This window comes from Larus michahellis, chromosome Z, assembly GCF_964199755.1.
Source record: "Larus michahellis chromosome Z, bLarMic1.1, whole genome shotgun sequence".
NCBI classification, from domain to species: Eukaryota; Metazoa; Chordata; class Aves; order Charadriiformes; family Laridae; genus Larus; species Larus michahellis.
The window spans coordinates 80,116,701-80,132,665 of NC_133930.1; the positions used below are offsets into that span (position 1 = coordinate 80,116,701).

General features: G+C 37.7%; 1 protein-coding gene across 2 annotated transcripts in view; it reads left to right on the forward strand.

Annotated features, from left to right (window-relative positions):
- XRCC4 (X-ray repair cross complementing 4) overlaps nt 1–15,965 on the forward strand; it is a 189,548-nt gene that overhangs the window by 14,395 nt on the left and 159,188 nt on the right. For both annotated transcript variants that reach the window (XM_074570620.1, XM_074570621.1), the window contains exons 2-3: nt 3,539–3,688; nt 12,445–12,632. In XM_074570620.1, coding sequence (XP_074426721.1) covers nt 3,550–3,688; nt 12,445–12,632 — 327 coding nt within the window. In that variant the 5' untranslated portion in view covers nt 3,539–3,549. The remainder of the gene's footprint in view (nt 1–3,538; nt 3,689–12,444; nt 12,633–15,965) is intronic.

The window sequence follows — 15,965 nt, forward strand, 5'->3', positions numbered from 1 at the left end:
AGGATGTCCAGCTTCCTCCCCCTGAATTCTTTATTTTGGAAATATACATATGTTATTAAGTTTTGCCTTTACAGTTGATGAGATGCATGCTCTCATCTTATCATAAATTTATAAGGAATATGATCTGATTTTTTTTTTTTCATTGGTGGTAATTGCTAGTTGCTAAATAGGTAACTCCTTTGCACTTTTTTTAATTTTTGCTGTATTCATGCTTTAGCTGTGTGTGGTTTACCCTTTTACTCAACACTACACTGAACTCTGGAATAGTCATGGTGTTCCAAGATTTGTGGAAGAGGGGTTTGTAGTTTTTTTTGTTGTTTGGTGGTTTGTTGTTGGTGTTGTTTGTTTTTTTTCCTCCAACATTTTTTTAAAAAGCAGTAAGCGACAATATTTTTGTTTGCAGTGATGTTTGTATGTACTGTGTAGGTCAGACAAATTTTCGTGAAGGTTTGTTCCTCCTGAAGAGAAGTAAATAATAGCCATTATATACAGCCAAAAATCCTTAAGATTTTGCTGATGGGTTGGAACAGTTAAGTGCTTGGATATCTCAAGCAAGGCTGAGCTCTGCTTTGTGAGACCGTTTCTAAACATGTAGTAATAGCTAATACTCCCCTCAAAAGGTCAGTGAGCACAATGGAGGAAATAAAAGCTGGGAGAATAAGTATTTTCATTTTATGCGCTCTTGTAAAATTGTTTGTTCAAAGATACACAATACAATGTTGAAAAGCTTGACAACTGTATTTTGCATTTTATTATGAAATACAGAACATTCTTCTGCATTGTACCTCCTCGGCGTTTTTGTTTTTATTGAAGTCGTGTTTTACTGCAGGTATACAAATTGTATGGAAGCTTTCTCAGTTCTGCTGACAGGCTCTTCCCTTAAGCTGGCAAAGGACCTTTTAAGAATGATGTCTACATAGAACCTTCATTTTTAGCTGTTCCACCTCACTTGAGTGAAATACTAATGTGTGAAGATAGATGCATGGGAAGCACAGTATTATGATATCAGATGAATTTAATCTCAGGCCTTAGAGACTTTGTTAGTGCTTCTTTAAATAAATACATTTCCTTTCCTGTGTGACTCTTAACATCGGTTTTTCTGACTGAGGACTGACACTTTGTTCTCTTTATTAATAGTCATATAAATAGAGCAGTCTACATTAAAAAGGAAGCCTCAGGTGCAGGTGGCTTTCACTGGATGCTGCTCTGCTTTGTGATAAGAATCAAATGCAACAAGCAAAAACTCCCCATTAAACTATATATATGCATCAGTACCTTGTATGCTGTCTGCATGGGTTATGAGTGACTGTTTTACAATCTTTAAGTAAAAAAGAATAAAGTCTTTTTAAAAAGATTGTCTTTCAGAGAAGGACTTTTATGAAAATATTTCACAAGAGACTATTTTTACAGAACAAGCAAAACGCAAAAGGGAATCTGGCAGGCAAAGAAGAACACATGCCTGTGTGCTTAAACATACTACACACATGACTTGTGCTTCCTGACCTGTGCTCTTTATTGACCCGTGTCCAGGCAGTTAGTGCACTACAGATCTTTAAAATGGTGTTAGCTCTATAAACACTAATTGCAAGGGCCTGTTCCAGGCTTCCATGCCCCAAATATTTCTTTTTCTGTTCTTGCTTACAGGTGCACAGATATATCTGTAGATTTTCTGAAATGGCCATTTGATTAGATGGAAACGGAAGACTTTTTTGGGTGGCTCAAACTAAGTTTTCAATATTGCTTTTAAGTAACTTTTAGTTTCTGGCACATTTTCTGTGAGTAGAAATGCAGAGCATGACATCTGTAATAGTATAAGCAGCGGTGGGTTATGGATGTAAATGGGAAAGTTATTCCTCTTACTGCTTTTGGTGAGAATTTATGATGCTTAGTAACATGTACGTGATCTATCTCCCTCTACTCCTACTATAGCTTTTGGATCCTAAACTCCTCAGAAGAATATTCTAAATAGGAAAATGTTATGGTGCTTACATGTACTGAAGCTTTAAACTGGAAAAATAAAGTTAGTGCTTTGTGTATTTGGTAATGAAAATTCAGTGGGTAGTCAGGAATGCTGGAAGTGCCTAGTGACATGTTTTAGCCAAAGTTCAGTCTGGAATTAGTAGCAGGCACTTTACATCATGTTCCTCTTATTGTTTCAAAATGCTATTTGTTGGTGCAAGGTGATCTGTATTGTGGTTTAATTAGCCAGCAGAAGTTGTTAATGTGCTGTTTCATTAATCTTATTGATATCTATAATGAATGTTTATTTTATTGACAATGCAGCTGTTGTCTAGTTGTTAATACACCTTTATGCTTGAAAAATAAGTCTTACGTTCACATATTTTGCTGCTTTTGAATACTGTGCACTTGTCTGGACAAGGGAAAGACATTTTCAAACGTTGTTGAGTGCAGAGTTGAGCAAAGGTCAGACACAGTGCAGTCAACTGCAGTTAAAACTGTTCCTCCTAACCTGAAAATGCCAACTTTTTGTGAGGCCAATAGTAGTTAAATCTGTATCTAGATTTGGCTCTCAGTGTCCATAAGCAGAGAAAGGCCTGAACTGAGCCTAATCATGATTACTTATTACTACACTTTAGATGGAAAACTTGATAGAGCTTACAATACCTAACCTGTACTCACTCCACATAGTTTAAATGCTGCAGTTACGTTTTTCCTGCTTTTATCAATACATGCTATTTTTAATGTGTGAATGAACATATCATTCACTTCATTCTTCTAAAACAGAAAAATAAAAAATTAAAAAGCCTAAAACAACTGAACACCCCAAAACAAACTCCTCAGGTACTGGACAACATGAAGCATTCTCAATGAAAATACAGTATGCAATATTGACTTCAGAATTGGCTGTTTCTTCATTATTCTGTGGAGCAAATTGCCAAATGGAGTTTTAAAGTTCTTGAGTACTCTAAGGATTTATTATTGTCAGATTAGACTATACATAAATACATGGGATTCTTAGAAAGTCTTAGGTCAAGTACAGATTGTCGAGTTGCTTTAATACTGAGTGAAAAAATCACACCATGGCATCATAAATTTTGTTGTTCTCAGCATTCATTTTTGTTTAAATCATTTCTTTGGTTGCTGGTATCCACTACAACCTCTGCTTTGCAGTGAAGCTTAGTAGCATGCTTTCACATGGCAGTCTTCCAGATGAATATTGATTATATTTAATTATATTCCATGTGCTGTATGTTGGGTGAGGGTGGATGGTAAGTTAAAAACATATCAATGGGGAAGTACTCTGTATTGTAATTTTCTGTTCCCCAGTTTCCTTTGCTTCTTAATTTGTTACAGTTCAAATATATTTGATTGTTGGCCCTGTTCCTTTAAACTTTACTTATTGTAATCCACTTTTCTGTTTGGAAATATCATCAGTTCTCTGAAGAACTGAGTTTGTGGAGGAAAATGAAAGAAAATTTTAAGTATGCTTATATTTGTGTTATTTTTTTCCAAAGCTAGTTACGTAAAACTGCTAAGCACTTCTGTTTATAACAAGATTATCTTACTTCTTAAACAGGTGTCTGGAAAATGGAGAAGACTTTGAACAGAATTCATCCAGTTTCTCATCCAGAGGAAACATATTTTCTACAAGTATCATGGGAAAAAGATTTAGGCACTGGATTTGGTATAATACTTAGTGATGGTCAGTGTGCATGGACTGGGAAAGGTAATAATGGAAAGAAAAAAAAATATGGAATTACTACTGCTCTTTATGATTATTTTTAAACACTTTCTAAACTGTGACCCACAACTTGCATAAAAAAACTATTTATGAGCATTGACCTCTCCCCAGTGATGGAGGATGTGAGGTTCATGATCTTCTGAGATATGTTCAGAGATCTTTCAAGTCTGGACAGGTTCTGTGTCAAATCTAATACTAATTCGTTTATCATATGGATAGGCAAGGTTTTGTTCTTTCCCAAGAATATAAATTATTGCAGTGATATTGGAGTACTGCTTCTGTGTCTTCTCCAGATCCTTGAACACATATGTCATGCAACTTCCATTTGCAAATTATAGTTTATGAAGAATTTAATTGCAGATGTTTTTTAAATGGATTCATGAAATCTTAATTATTAAGATAGCTGTATCTGACACTCAGGTGAATTTTTGAGGAGAAAGGCAAAAAAAAAAAGTTTTTTTACTGGGCATAAATTATCAGAAGGAAAAAAAATAGCCGATGGGATTTTTTCCCCCACTTAGAAACCTGAATAAGAGGGTGCATGCTTCTTAATACGTGCATGCTTCTCTCATTCGTGCCTAGCAAAAGACGGAAAGATTTGTGTGTTCCTTTAGAAATGTTTCAAATACTTGATCAAAAACCTTTCTCTCAGTGGCAAAAATATTTCAAAGGGAGGTAAGAATTATATATTTTACAGTGTATTGTAGGCAAAAAGGTTTTTCTGACTCTTTCTGAATTATAACAACAGATGTCCACATAGTTCTTGCCTACTTTCCTTCCTTCCTTCTCCGTGACCAGTAGACATTGTTTCTCCCCAGTTCCTACATAAGCCAAGCTTTCAAATAGGCCTGAGATAGATAGATAGATAGATATACATATAAAAATACTGCTTTGTGTATATATATATATACACACACACGTATACATACATATACACGTGTATACAAGCTATACATATGTGTATGTATATATAGTTCCTGTGTATAAAATAAGCATAATGATTCATTAACCTTCCTTTGGATACAATTTTTACCTTTTTTTCTTTCAGATCTAGCAAACGACTAACTAAAATATGTCTCATACGTATTAAATCTGCTCTTCCACATTCCTTTTAACATTTCAAACACACCATTGATTAGGAGTTCCAGCACATGACAAATACATGTGTTCTAATGCTGGTTACCTGTACTCTGGGATGAAAGGTTTTTCTTTCTTGGTTTGACAATAGGATAGTCAAGCTATATATTTTTGAAAGTAATGAAAAGGATGCTAACATTGATAAATACTTAACTAATTGATCATATTAGTTTTTCTGTTTAAAAGCTTTTATGGTTGTTCTTATGTAACTGTAAAATCCCCAGCTTAAAAGTCGCAAAAAGCTGATTCTTTAAATCTGCTATTTTTCTAAGTAAAAGCTGTGTTACTACAACTGGAGGAGTATAGAAAAAATATGTAAACACAGTTCTAATTTTGTTAACTTCCTGCATCGGGCAGAATGGCTGGATGATCATTTCCCCAAATAGAGGACCAGTGAAAGCAAGATGACCTCACTCTATTAAAAAGAAAGAAACAAACCCACAGCCATTTAGCATGAGCACTGGGTACTCATCCAAAGGAGAGCGCTTCTATTTCTGATATTCTGCAGGAATCTGATACATTTCTAAGGAATCCCTATTGAATTTGTAGACCTTTGAATAATTTCATTAGGAGTTGAAGTTCTTGTGCATGCTTTTTTACTGCACAGATCTGTGTTTTCATACGCTTGCCGTTGTTTTTCATCACTTTTTCTAAGTTACTACATCATGTTTGGGACTGCTTAGATTCTAAATTGAAAACCTGGGAGGAGGGAAAGCAGTGGTCAGAAAATTCTTGCTTTGGGAAATCCCTTTTGAGTTTCTCATGCTGTGGATTATTTTGCTTGGCAAGACCTAGCAGGAAGTGAATGAGAGTTGCTGATGGAGTTGTCTTTTATGGTTTTTGTATATTTAATGTTGTGATGAAAAGTGTTGGGAGTCTTAATTAAGGAGAAAAAAAAAGTGAAATCTTTGGGGGAGGAGAAGCACACAATAAATGTGATATATTCACTTGTTATTGGGTTAAAGAACTACAGATATATGGATTTATACATTTTGTGTTTCTCTAAAGATTGATCAGTTCTGCTAGTTTTATAAGATAAAGGAACGTGTAGCATGTACAGGCACCACAGGAGAAAACACCCACAATGCTCTAGTACTGTATATTAGTAGCTTTGGAGTTTTTTAGCTTTTTTATTTTAATTAAAAGTTTATACATCTATCTGTCTGTCTATTTTTCTCAGTGTCTAAGTCATTGTTCTAGACAAATGCATATTTTTTTGCAAGTATTTTCAACTTACTTTTTCCGCCCCTCTTTGCCTCATGCTGCAAGGGATTCCACAGTTCTGTCTGTACTGGTTTTGGGGGATTGCTGATATACTAGTGGCCTTTTGTCAGCTCTGTCTAGTGTCCTGTGTAAGAAATAAGATAGGTAATGAGAAAATGTTTGGTGCCTGTAGCTTATAATAAAATATAAATGTTTTGATCTTAAATTTCTTGCCTTTCTTTCCCACTCAGTTCTTGCTATTTGTAGTGGATTATTAGCTCTGCAAGGTGAGTTGTTGACCAGCACTATAGCCCCACTTGTTCACTGACTTATAGGCTTAGCTTTTTTCCTGACAGTAGTTCCATTGTACCATTCTTTACATGAACATTAAAAGTGCTGCTTTCAGTTAAAAAAAACAAAAACAACAAAAAAAACCCCAAACAAACAAATCCAAAACCAAGATGCAGCTCGCAATTGTTAGTCTTAAGCCTTTGTGATAACATCCATTCCATGCCTAAAATAAGTTTTAAAAATCTTGGAAAATACTTTTACTAGTTCATCTAAGATGCTTAGATGTGTTCAGAGGGTTCAACATTTGGCTCACAGTGAGGCAGGGAAGAACTGATGGCACATGCAATGGATAGTGTACGTGTACAGCCTCCAGCTTTGCAGCACTGTTTGTAAGAGTGTCAAGTCCTGTTCTGAAATTCATTCCTGTCAGTCTTAATGTGTGGGGATTAGTGTACAACTGACTTTGACTTAGCAGTTGCTTGCTTGTAGGTCTTTTCATGTTTGTGGTGTTGCATGCTGCCTTTGCTCTTGCTCATGGCCCTGTATGCCAGCTGCAGGTGTGTCTGGCATGTGGGGAAGGAGGCTGTGATGCAGCGTTGCAGCTAAATAGTGTAGCTTTGCACTCAAAGTCCTTTTTGTAGGACAAGTACTAGGTGGCTATATACGTGGCCCTCTGTTTTAGCCTCTTTCTCTTCGTGTATTAGGAAAGGGTGTTACATATTTTAAAAAAAAAGTGGTTTCACTGCATGTCCATGCACTGAAAAAGGATTCTGTTGCACCTTTGTCCATTTCTCTGTCTTGTGTTCCCTTTCACAATGATATTTTAAACCCCAACTAGGTGAAGAGGGCTGCTACTTACTTTTGCTCTGTTTAAACTTGTCTTGGGTTATAGGAATAAATTTGAAAAGTTCCTCAAACGATGATACTAAAATATAAATGTTTTGAATCTTTAGTTTATCAGGTGTCTCAGAGTATTTCAGTGCCCTAAAGTTCATCAGTATTAGGCTATACACGAAAAACATTTATGTACGATTGCCCATTACATCTGCTGCAATGGACAACAGAATACAGTTTCTGTTTCGGGATATGTGCTTTTATGAAGAACACGCATATCGAGTTTACAGATCTGTAGGGACATACAGTTATAATATGTCACACTCCTCCCTGGCCTCTTTTTTTTCCAACCCCCTTCATTTTCATTTTCTTCCTCTGCAATATAGATAATCCATCTTATAATGTAAGGGTAAGAGCATCCACCCCACTCTAGGAATACTGATTATGAAGTTATTTTATATCTGGCTTATTCTAATGCACGCTCTGCAGGACTCCTATATTCTTTTTAGTGTATAGTGACATTTCTGCAATTTCTGACATCTGCTGAATGTTTGTGTTGTTGCAGATCTGGTGAAAGGCTATGTATTATGCCTTGTCCTTTTACTTTGTGTTAGGCTAGTATGAATGTGACAGATTTCTTGTGGTATCTTTAAAAGAAGAGGGGAACAGAGAATACTCATTTTTAAGTGTTTTCTCTTTGAGTTAATACAGGGAACTTTGTGACAGACTTCAGACTGCCATAGGCCTGACACTTCACATCTTAGTGTGATGAAGTCTGACTTGCTCATATTCATTCAGCCGAAGTAAATTCTTTTTTTTTTTTTTTTTCTTATCCTAACTCCAAAACAGTTCCCTTGCATCCCTTTGCTTTCTGTCTTTTGAAGAACCTAACAGATTTGATTCTGCCTAGGAAAAAAGTGCCTTGTGCTAGGGGATAACTAATGTGATTCTCACCCACTAATTTATCCTTTTAACTGAGTGTATCTGCAGGCTCAGATTTTCCACAGAAGGGGGTGATTTCTCCTTGTATCAACGGTTTGTTTCCTTGTAGTGGTGACATTACCATGCTCTGTCTTGCCACCTGCGTCTCCTTTTTCACCTAGCTGTTTGCCCGTGTCTTATAAACAGAGTAATAGAGTGGGGTGTTGGTGACTGACGTGCCTTATCAGATTTTGCAGACATATGGTAATCACTTAAGGTGATTAGCAAGGTAGTATTTCTTTTTTGTATGCACAAGCAGTTGATGTATTTGTGGATAGATGTGAATAGATTATTGTGACTTGTTAAAGGGAAGGAAAAAAAAGCACAAAAAACTGCCCTCAGTTAAGTCTAAGATCAATTAAGTCTACATGTTTTCCATATTTTGAGATGTATAGAGAGGAGGACTACAAAAGCTAATACTTATGAACAAGGAAGAGCCGGGTGGGTGAGTCAAGGCTGGGAGCAGCCTTTGGCTTTAGTGACTATTGAGTTGATGGAGTTCAGGATCGTGAGAGGAGGGAATAGAGTAAAAAGCAGGATAGCGCCCTAGATTTCAAGAGAGTAGACTTTGACCTCTTCCAGGATCTCTTTAGAAAAATCCTATGGAATATGGCTCTGGAGAGAAGAGAGATCCAAGAGAGGTGGTTGATCTTTCATGGATCGCCTCCTCCAAGCTCAAAAATGCTTTATTTCTCTGGAGCAGGAAATCAAGCAAAGGTGGCAGGAAGCCTGCATGGATGAACAAGGGGCTCCTGGCTAAACTTGGGCATAAAAAGGAAGTGGGCATGAGCCAGGGGAAGGTGACCAGGGAGGAGTATAGACATGGTGACCACGCATGCAGGGATGGGGTTAGGAAAGCCAGAGCCCACCTGGAATAGCGTCTGGAAAGGGTTATGGAGGACTTCTGCAGCCCACTCAGCAGCAAAGGGAAGATAAGGGAAAATGTGGACCTGCTGTGGAATGTGGCAGGGGGACTGGTGACAAAGGACGTGGAAAAGGCTGAGGTACTATTCAGTGCCATCCTTGCCTGAGTCTTTGCTGGTTAAGATTTGTTGTCAGAAATCCAGAGCCTCTCAGATCAGTGGGAAAAACAGGTGCAAAGGAGACTTACCATTGCAGGAGGATCATGTTAGAGACTATCTTAAGAAACTGGATGTATGCTAGTCTGTGGGACCTGATTGGATGAGACTATGAGTACATGGGATCTGCCCCGTGTCACTGTGAGGCCACTCTTGATTATTTTTGCAAGGTAATAGTGATTAGGGGACGTTTTTAGGGACAGGAAGAAATGTCTCTCCCATCTTTGGGACGGGTAAGGGGATGAATCTGGGTAAGTCAAGGCTGGTCACCCAGAGGGTGCTGGAGGAATAATCCTGGAAACCATTTCAAAAAATAGTAAGGACAAGATGGTGAGTAGTCAGTATGGATTTACAAAAGGGAAATCATGTCTCACCCACCCAATAACCACCTCTGAAGAAATTATTCGTTTGTTGAGTGAGGGGAGGGCAGTGGATGTTGTTTATTTTGGCTTTAGCTAGCAAGGCCTTCAATGCTGCGTCCTCCAACATCCTCATAGACAAACTAGTAAAGTATGGACTAGATGAATGAACAGATGAACAGTAAAATGGATCGAGCCCAGCCAGTTCAACCAGATCCCAAAGGGTTGTGATCAGTAGCATGAATTTTAGCTGAAGGCCAGTTACTAGTGACCCTGTACCACAGGCGCCAATCAATACTGGGTCCAGTCCTGTTAACATCTTCATTAATCACTTGGATGATGACATGGTGCATCCTCAGCAAGTTTACAAGGTACAAAATTGGGGGGAAGGGTTGATAGAGGACTGAGTTGCCATTCAGCCTGGACAGGCTGGAGAAATGGGCTGACAGGAACCTTGTGAAATTCAACAAAGGGAAATGCAAAACTGTGTACGTGGGGAGGAAGAAGCCCCCAGCCTGTACTGGTACCTTGGGTGATTGGCTGGAAGCGGGTCCCTTGTTGAAAAGGACCTGGGAGTCCTGGTGGACAAGAAGTTGAATATGGGCGAGCAGTGTGGCAAAGGCGGCCAACTGCCTCCTGGTCTGCGTTAGGAAGAGTGTTGCCAGCAGGACAAGGGAGGTGGTCCTTCCCCTCTACTCAGCCCTGGTGTCCAGTTCTGGGCTCTCCAGCATGAGAAAGACATGAATTTATGGAATTGAGTCCAGTGATGGTCTATGGAGATGACCGAAGGACTTGAGCATCTGTCATGCTAGGAGGTGTTGAGAGAGCTGGGACTGTGCAGCCTGGAGGAGAGAGGGCTCAAGGAGATTTTGTCGATGTGTATTAATTAATACCTGATGAGAGGGAGTAACAAAGATACAGCCAGGCTCTTCTCAGTGATGTCTAGTGAAAGGACAAGAGGCAATGGGCACAAATGGAAATACAAGGAATTCCATTTAAACACAGGAAAAAACTTTTTTACCATAGGGGTGACCAAGCACCAGAACAGATAGGCTGGAAAGGACAGGGAGCCTCAATCCTTGGAGATATTCAAAACTCATTCAAAACATGGTCCTGAGCAACCTTTGTAGTTGACCCTTCTTTGATCAATGGAGTTGGATTAGACAATCTCCAGAGGTCCCTTCCAACCTCAACCACTCTTGAATCTGTGAAAATAAGCTAAAATTACTGAAGGTGCAGAAGTAATCCAGAAATCCTGAAGTGTGTGAGGATATAAATAGTCATAGCAAATAATTATACATTTACCTCTTTGCTTTATTTTTATATGATGGATTGGTTTGATATGTGCTGCCTCCTTTGCAATACAAGGTTAGCTACTATGTCAAGAAGAAGATTGGAGAAAAATGAGGCAATTTGAACAGGCTCGTGTTTGATTGAAATGCTGTTCTATTTCTATCAGTATGAGTTCAATACATGTGCAAGCTTATGTCTCAATGTGAAACTATCTTCAAAGGCATTTTTATAGAGAAGAAATAGTTATTAATAGGGATTTTAAGGGGGATACTTTTTCAAGTCACCCGAGTTCTGCGAAGGATATGTTCTGGGGGTTGTGGTGTTTTTTTTGTTGAGTTTTTGGGTTGGTTTTTGTTATGTGTGCTTTTGTTTGCTTGTTTGGTTTTGTTTTGTGTTGGTTTTTTGGTTTTTTTCACAAACTAATGTCCTTTTGTGTATCTTGCTCTCTCAAATGCTGGGCAAATAATAGAAAGGTCTAAAAGCAAGCAGGGGTAAATGACAATCTGGAGCAGTCTTCCTCAGAGGATTGGTCAGAAGAAAAAGAAACACTTTTGTTAATCAAGTAAACAATCTAAAATACTGTAGCGGTAGGCTAGACATTAAAGCCTGCATTACGTTATACACATCCTATCTTAACTTTAATTTAGAGTCTTTGCTTATATCTGTCTGTGCTAGAAACTGCACTCTTCATAGAGATCATTATTGTGATTAATATTTGATCTCTAAAAGTACTGAGGAAACAGTATGTAGAATAAAATAAAAAGGAAGGAAAATAACCAGGGGTCCAGGTGGTAAAATCAAGAACTGTTTCTTGCCACTCCTAGTGAAAGATGATGAATCTTGGTAAGCTGCAATTTCAGTTTGAGCGTTAACCAAAAGAAGATTTAGGAAGAAATACAGGATCAGAAGCAGACGGGAAAGGCTATCATGGTTCTTATGACAGTACATCTTTAATGGCCTGTTCTGTACTCTATTCAACCATTCTTCATCTTCAAAAGAATGGAATGAAATTTTCTTCGTAGACCTGATGTAATGCAAACTGGAGACGCATCCCCCATTTAGTCGTCCTTCACTGTGATCAGTAAAACATGGATTTTCAAGTCTCTAGGTGTAGCTTTATTGTAAATTGACAGTTTATTAGCTTTTAAGGTTGTTAAGTTACAGACTTGGAAAACTGGATCAAGAATGCGAAAGGAGACAGTTGCATCTGTTGTCTAATAGGGTTTAGATTCACAGTTTCCAATAAATCATAGTTAAAACATTCCACTCTTTGTTTTAAGGTTACTGTTATTCAAAATAACTTTAGGCAAGTAGAATTGTGGGCTAGTAGCAATAAACCATTTTCAGACAGGGAAAAAAGAGACAGAACGTAATTCTTATGAAAAACACTGTATTCCTGCTACATTTCCATTAGTGTCTGGCACACTGCTGTATGTCAAGGAAGGAATATTATCCTAATATTTGCCTGTCCCTTAAGGTGTGAGCGTGTGTCTGTATGTACATATAAATATATATACATGTTCACAAATATGTAAGTATTTCTCACATGTTTTTTTTCTGATAGTGTCTGAAGCTGAAATTTCTAGGGAGGCTGCTGACATGGAAATGAATAGAGAAAAGTATGTTGAAGAACTGAAGAAAGCTTTGATAGCTGGGGAAGAATCAGCTGGCAGATATAACTTTGCTATTTCAAGAGATGAAGAAAATATGGAGTGTCACTTCTCCTATGAAAGAAATCTGAAAGATGGCTCTGTAAGTATAGTTAAATGTTTAAATTTGACTGTTAAACTGTGAGGAGGACATTCTTGGTACATTTCTGTATTTTATTAGGTTCTTTTAAGTCAAATAGACCTGTGATGCATATTTCACATTGAATGAATATTGTGAATTCTGCTACAGGCCAAAGTAGGAACAAGTTTGTGGTTTCCTAGCAAAACCTGGTATCAATAGAACTATTTCTATGTTACTTTCTTAAATGCTACTGACTAAGTGTATTACTTCTATTTAAGTTTTGGCTCAGTGTAGTGATGAGACGAGGGAAAACGGTTTAAAACTGAAAGAGGTAGATTTAGGTTAGATATCGGGAAGAAATTCTCTCCTGTGAGGGTGGTGAGTCCCTGGCCCAGGCTGCCCAGAGAAGCTGTGGCTGCCCCATCCCTGGAGGGGTTCAAGGCCAGGTTGGATGGGGCTTGGAGCAACCTGGGCTGGTGGGAGGTGTCCCTGCCCAGGGCAGGGGGGTGGCACTGGGTGGGCTTTAAGGTCCCTTCCAACCCAAACCATTCTATGATTCTGTGATTTATGTTTGGGGTTTTTTTAAGCAGGGTATGCCTACCTGTTGAAGCTGTAGCTTAGGAGGAAGCTGCTGTGTTCCATAAGCTGTAACTTTGTTTTTAATTTCTAACTTGAGAAGTGTGCTTCCCTTTTGAAATTCCATCTCCAAATGCACTTCTGCTTTGCTCATTTCTTTCTTCTCTCTCTATATTGTCCTATATAAGGAAACATATTAAAAAGTAAGCAAGATTCTTTTCAAATGCTAAATCATACTTTTAAAATGAACTTGTCTATTACTTTAAATATTTTGGAAGCTAACACTAAAATTGTTTCCTGTGTGGAAATGCATTAAATTACAGCTGGGAATGTGGTTCCATATTGGTTTCTTGGCTGAAAAGGAAAGGACCCTCTTAAAGCAAGAAAGAAGCCAGTATAATCTGTATGTGTAGATGCTTTTGGTTATTTCAGGTTATGGTTTGGTGTTAAAGCTTTTCTGGGGAAGAAGGTAATATAAGGTAACTTTCACTGCTTGTACTTCTCCCCCCCAAAACAAATTAAATAAAAATTAATGCTCTGTCTTTCCCAAGGTTTGTTACAGCTTCAGTTGTGATAGGATAGCAATTGGGCTGACTGACCGCTTGGCCAAATTAGGCAAATAATTTGGATTTAAAAAGCACTGATTTAAAATTGCAGTGATCCAGTTCAGGGCATAATTCTGCAAACAGTTTCACTGGCATTACTGAGGGAAAGAAAATTATGAGGAGAGAATGGAGATGAAATTTCAGATAGAGAAGAGCAGGAATGTCTTTGGCCGGATCTTTTTTTTTTTTTTTTTCCTGGGGAAAAAACTCTGGCATGGAGTTGTGTCTGGCAGCAAAGTGTCTAGGGATTGTCCTACTTGCTTTGCTCTAAAAGATTTCTTCTTCAGACCATTGGGACGTGCTTTGCTTCTCGTTTTGGTTAATTTTGGCAGGTGGTAGCTTTTAAGAAACCAGCAGAGGTTTTTGACTTGTTTCTCTGTTTGTTTTTTTGTTACTACGTTCTCTGGGATGTATCTGTTGGAAGTGGGAGGTGGAAATACTTTTTACCTCTAAATTGGAAATAGGCAAGGAATACTGTATTGGTCACAAACCTGAAGTGGGGATATGTGTGTATTTCGCGTACGTGTATCTCTTAGATGAGATGAGGAAAAACTCACTTTAAAGAGGGGGGCCGTTCAGATTACCTAATCAGTAGCAGCTCACTTAAGTGCTTAGTGTTAGAGTCTTGGCTTCATTTTGGTAAGCAGATAAAGACTGATACAGTGGAATGAAGTTTGGCTCCTTAGGAGTACATCATTATAGGCCTTTTTCCTTGTGCGATATAGGAAATTTCAGCACAATCTGGCTCTTGACTGAGGTGCCAAAATTTAGCTGATGTAAGTCTTCCAATTTGCATTATCAATATCTCTGTATTTACCAGAGGCCTTATGGGCTCTATATCCCCTTCTTGACACTGAGTGCTGTTCACAAAGGGTCTAGGTCAAAAGTACTATATTACAGAGGGATTACAAGGTTGTACTTAGGAAATAAGAGCGGTGATTTTAAGAATCCTGTTTTTCTTGTCTGTGTCACACATAATAGATTCTCAATACCAGACAGATGAAATACATACTATATTTTTATCAAGGGAAAATATCTTCATATATGTGGGCCCACCTAATATATGTTTCCATCAATTAAGGCTTATGAGAAATTTAATTCATATGAAAACATCTTTATGTCAATGTGGGAAAATAATAATCTGGCCAAAGAAATTGAAAATACAAAGTGTCCTGATTGCTATGTGTACTTTTACCTTTGGGTGTCAAAAGATTGTTTCTAGAAAAGTTGTTATTTCTTTGGTGAAAATACACCTTTTTTTTCTCCCTGTACTGAACTAATGCCTACAAATAAAATTGCCAAAGCCTTTATCAGAATTACAAGTAGCTTTCAGGTGTATAAAAGAATATGTTTCAAACACTTTCCAAATTTTCTGTGATAGTATTAATGATGTATATCTTTCAGCATCGGATTAGGAAATTAATATTCCTGGGCTATGTACATCCAGAGGGCTGAGACTCACCTAAATGTACATTTACTGTAGAGGAAGCTGAGAGAAACTGCTCTGCAATTTAAGCATGACTTAAATTCAGTGTTTATCTCTTACCAGTATTTATTTTTCTTACTGGGTATTTGTCTTTACATCTTTTACTTAGTCATTATGAATGTTTTCTCTTTCTTGTCTCATATTTCAGCAAATGTATACAAACACAAATTACAACCTTCCCAGTCTTGAGAAGAGCGTTGTAGCGCGGAGGATGGGATGGGATGATGATGGCAGTGTGTATCGAGAGAGGGGAGCTTTTGATTAAACTGTACTGCATTTCTTTTGTTAGATGTGCGACCTGCAGTCAAACTGAGAGATGGAGTTAGTCTTCATGTTTTTGTTTAAAGATGTGGGCATAAAGGAACAATCATTTCCAATTTTGACAGTAGTGCACTTAATACTACTTTCAAGTTCCCTATGTCTCCCTTCCTACCCCATTATATTATTAATCATCGTTGTGAGAAAAGTACATTAAATTATCAGGAATGATTAGAAGATTGCTATTCTTAAACCAACATTTTTTTCATTTGATAGAGAACAAAAGAAGAGATTACAGAAAAGTATTCATGAAGATGTGGTTGGTTGTGCTTCAGTACTGCATGTTTTGCTTATTCTTAAATAATGTGGTTAACACTTTTTAGTTAAAAAAACCCCAGGCTTATGAAATGCCTTGTTATACTTTGTGAG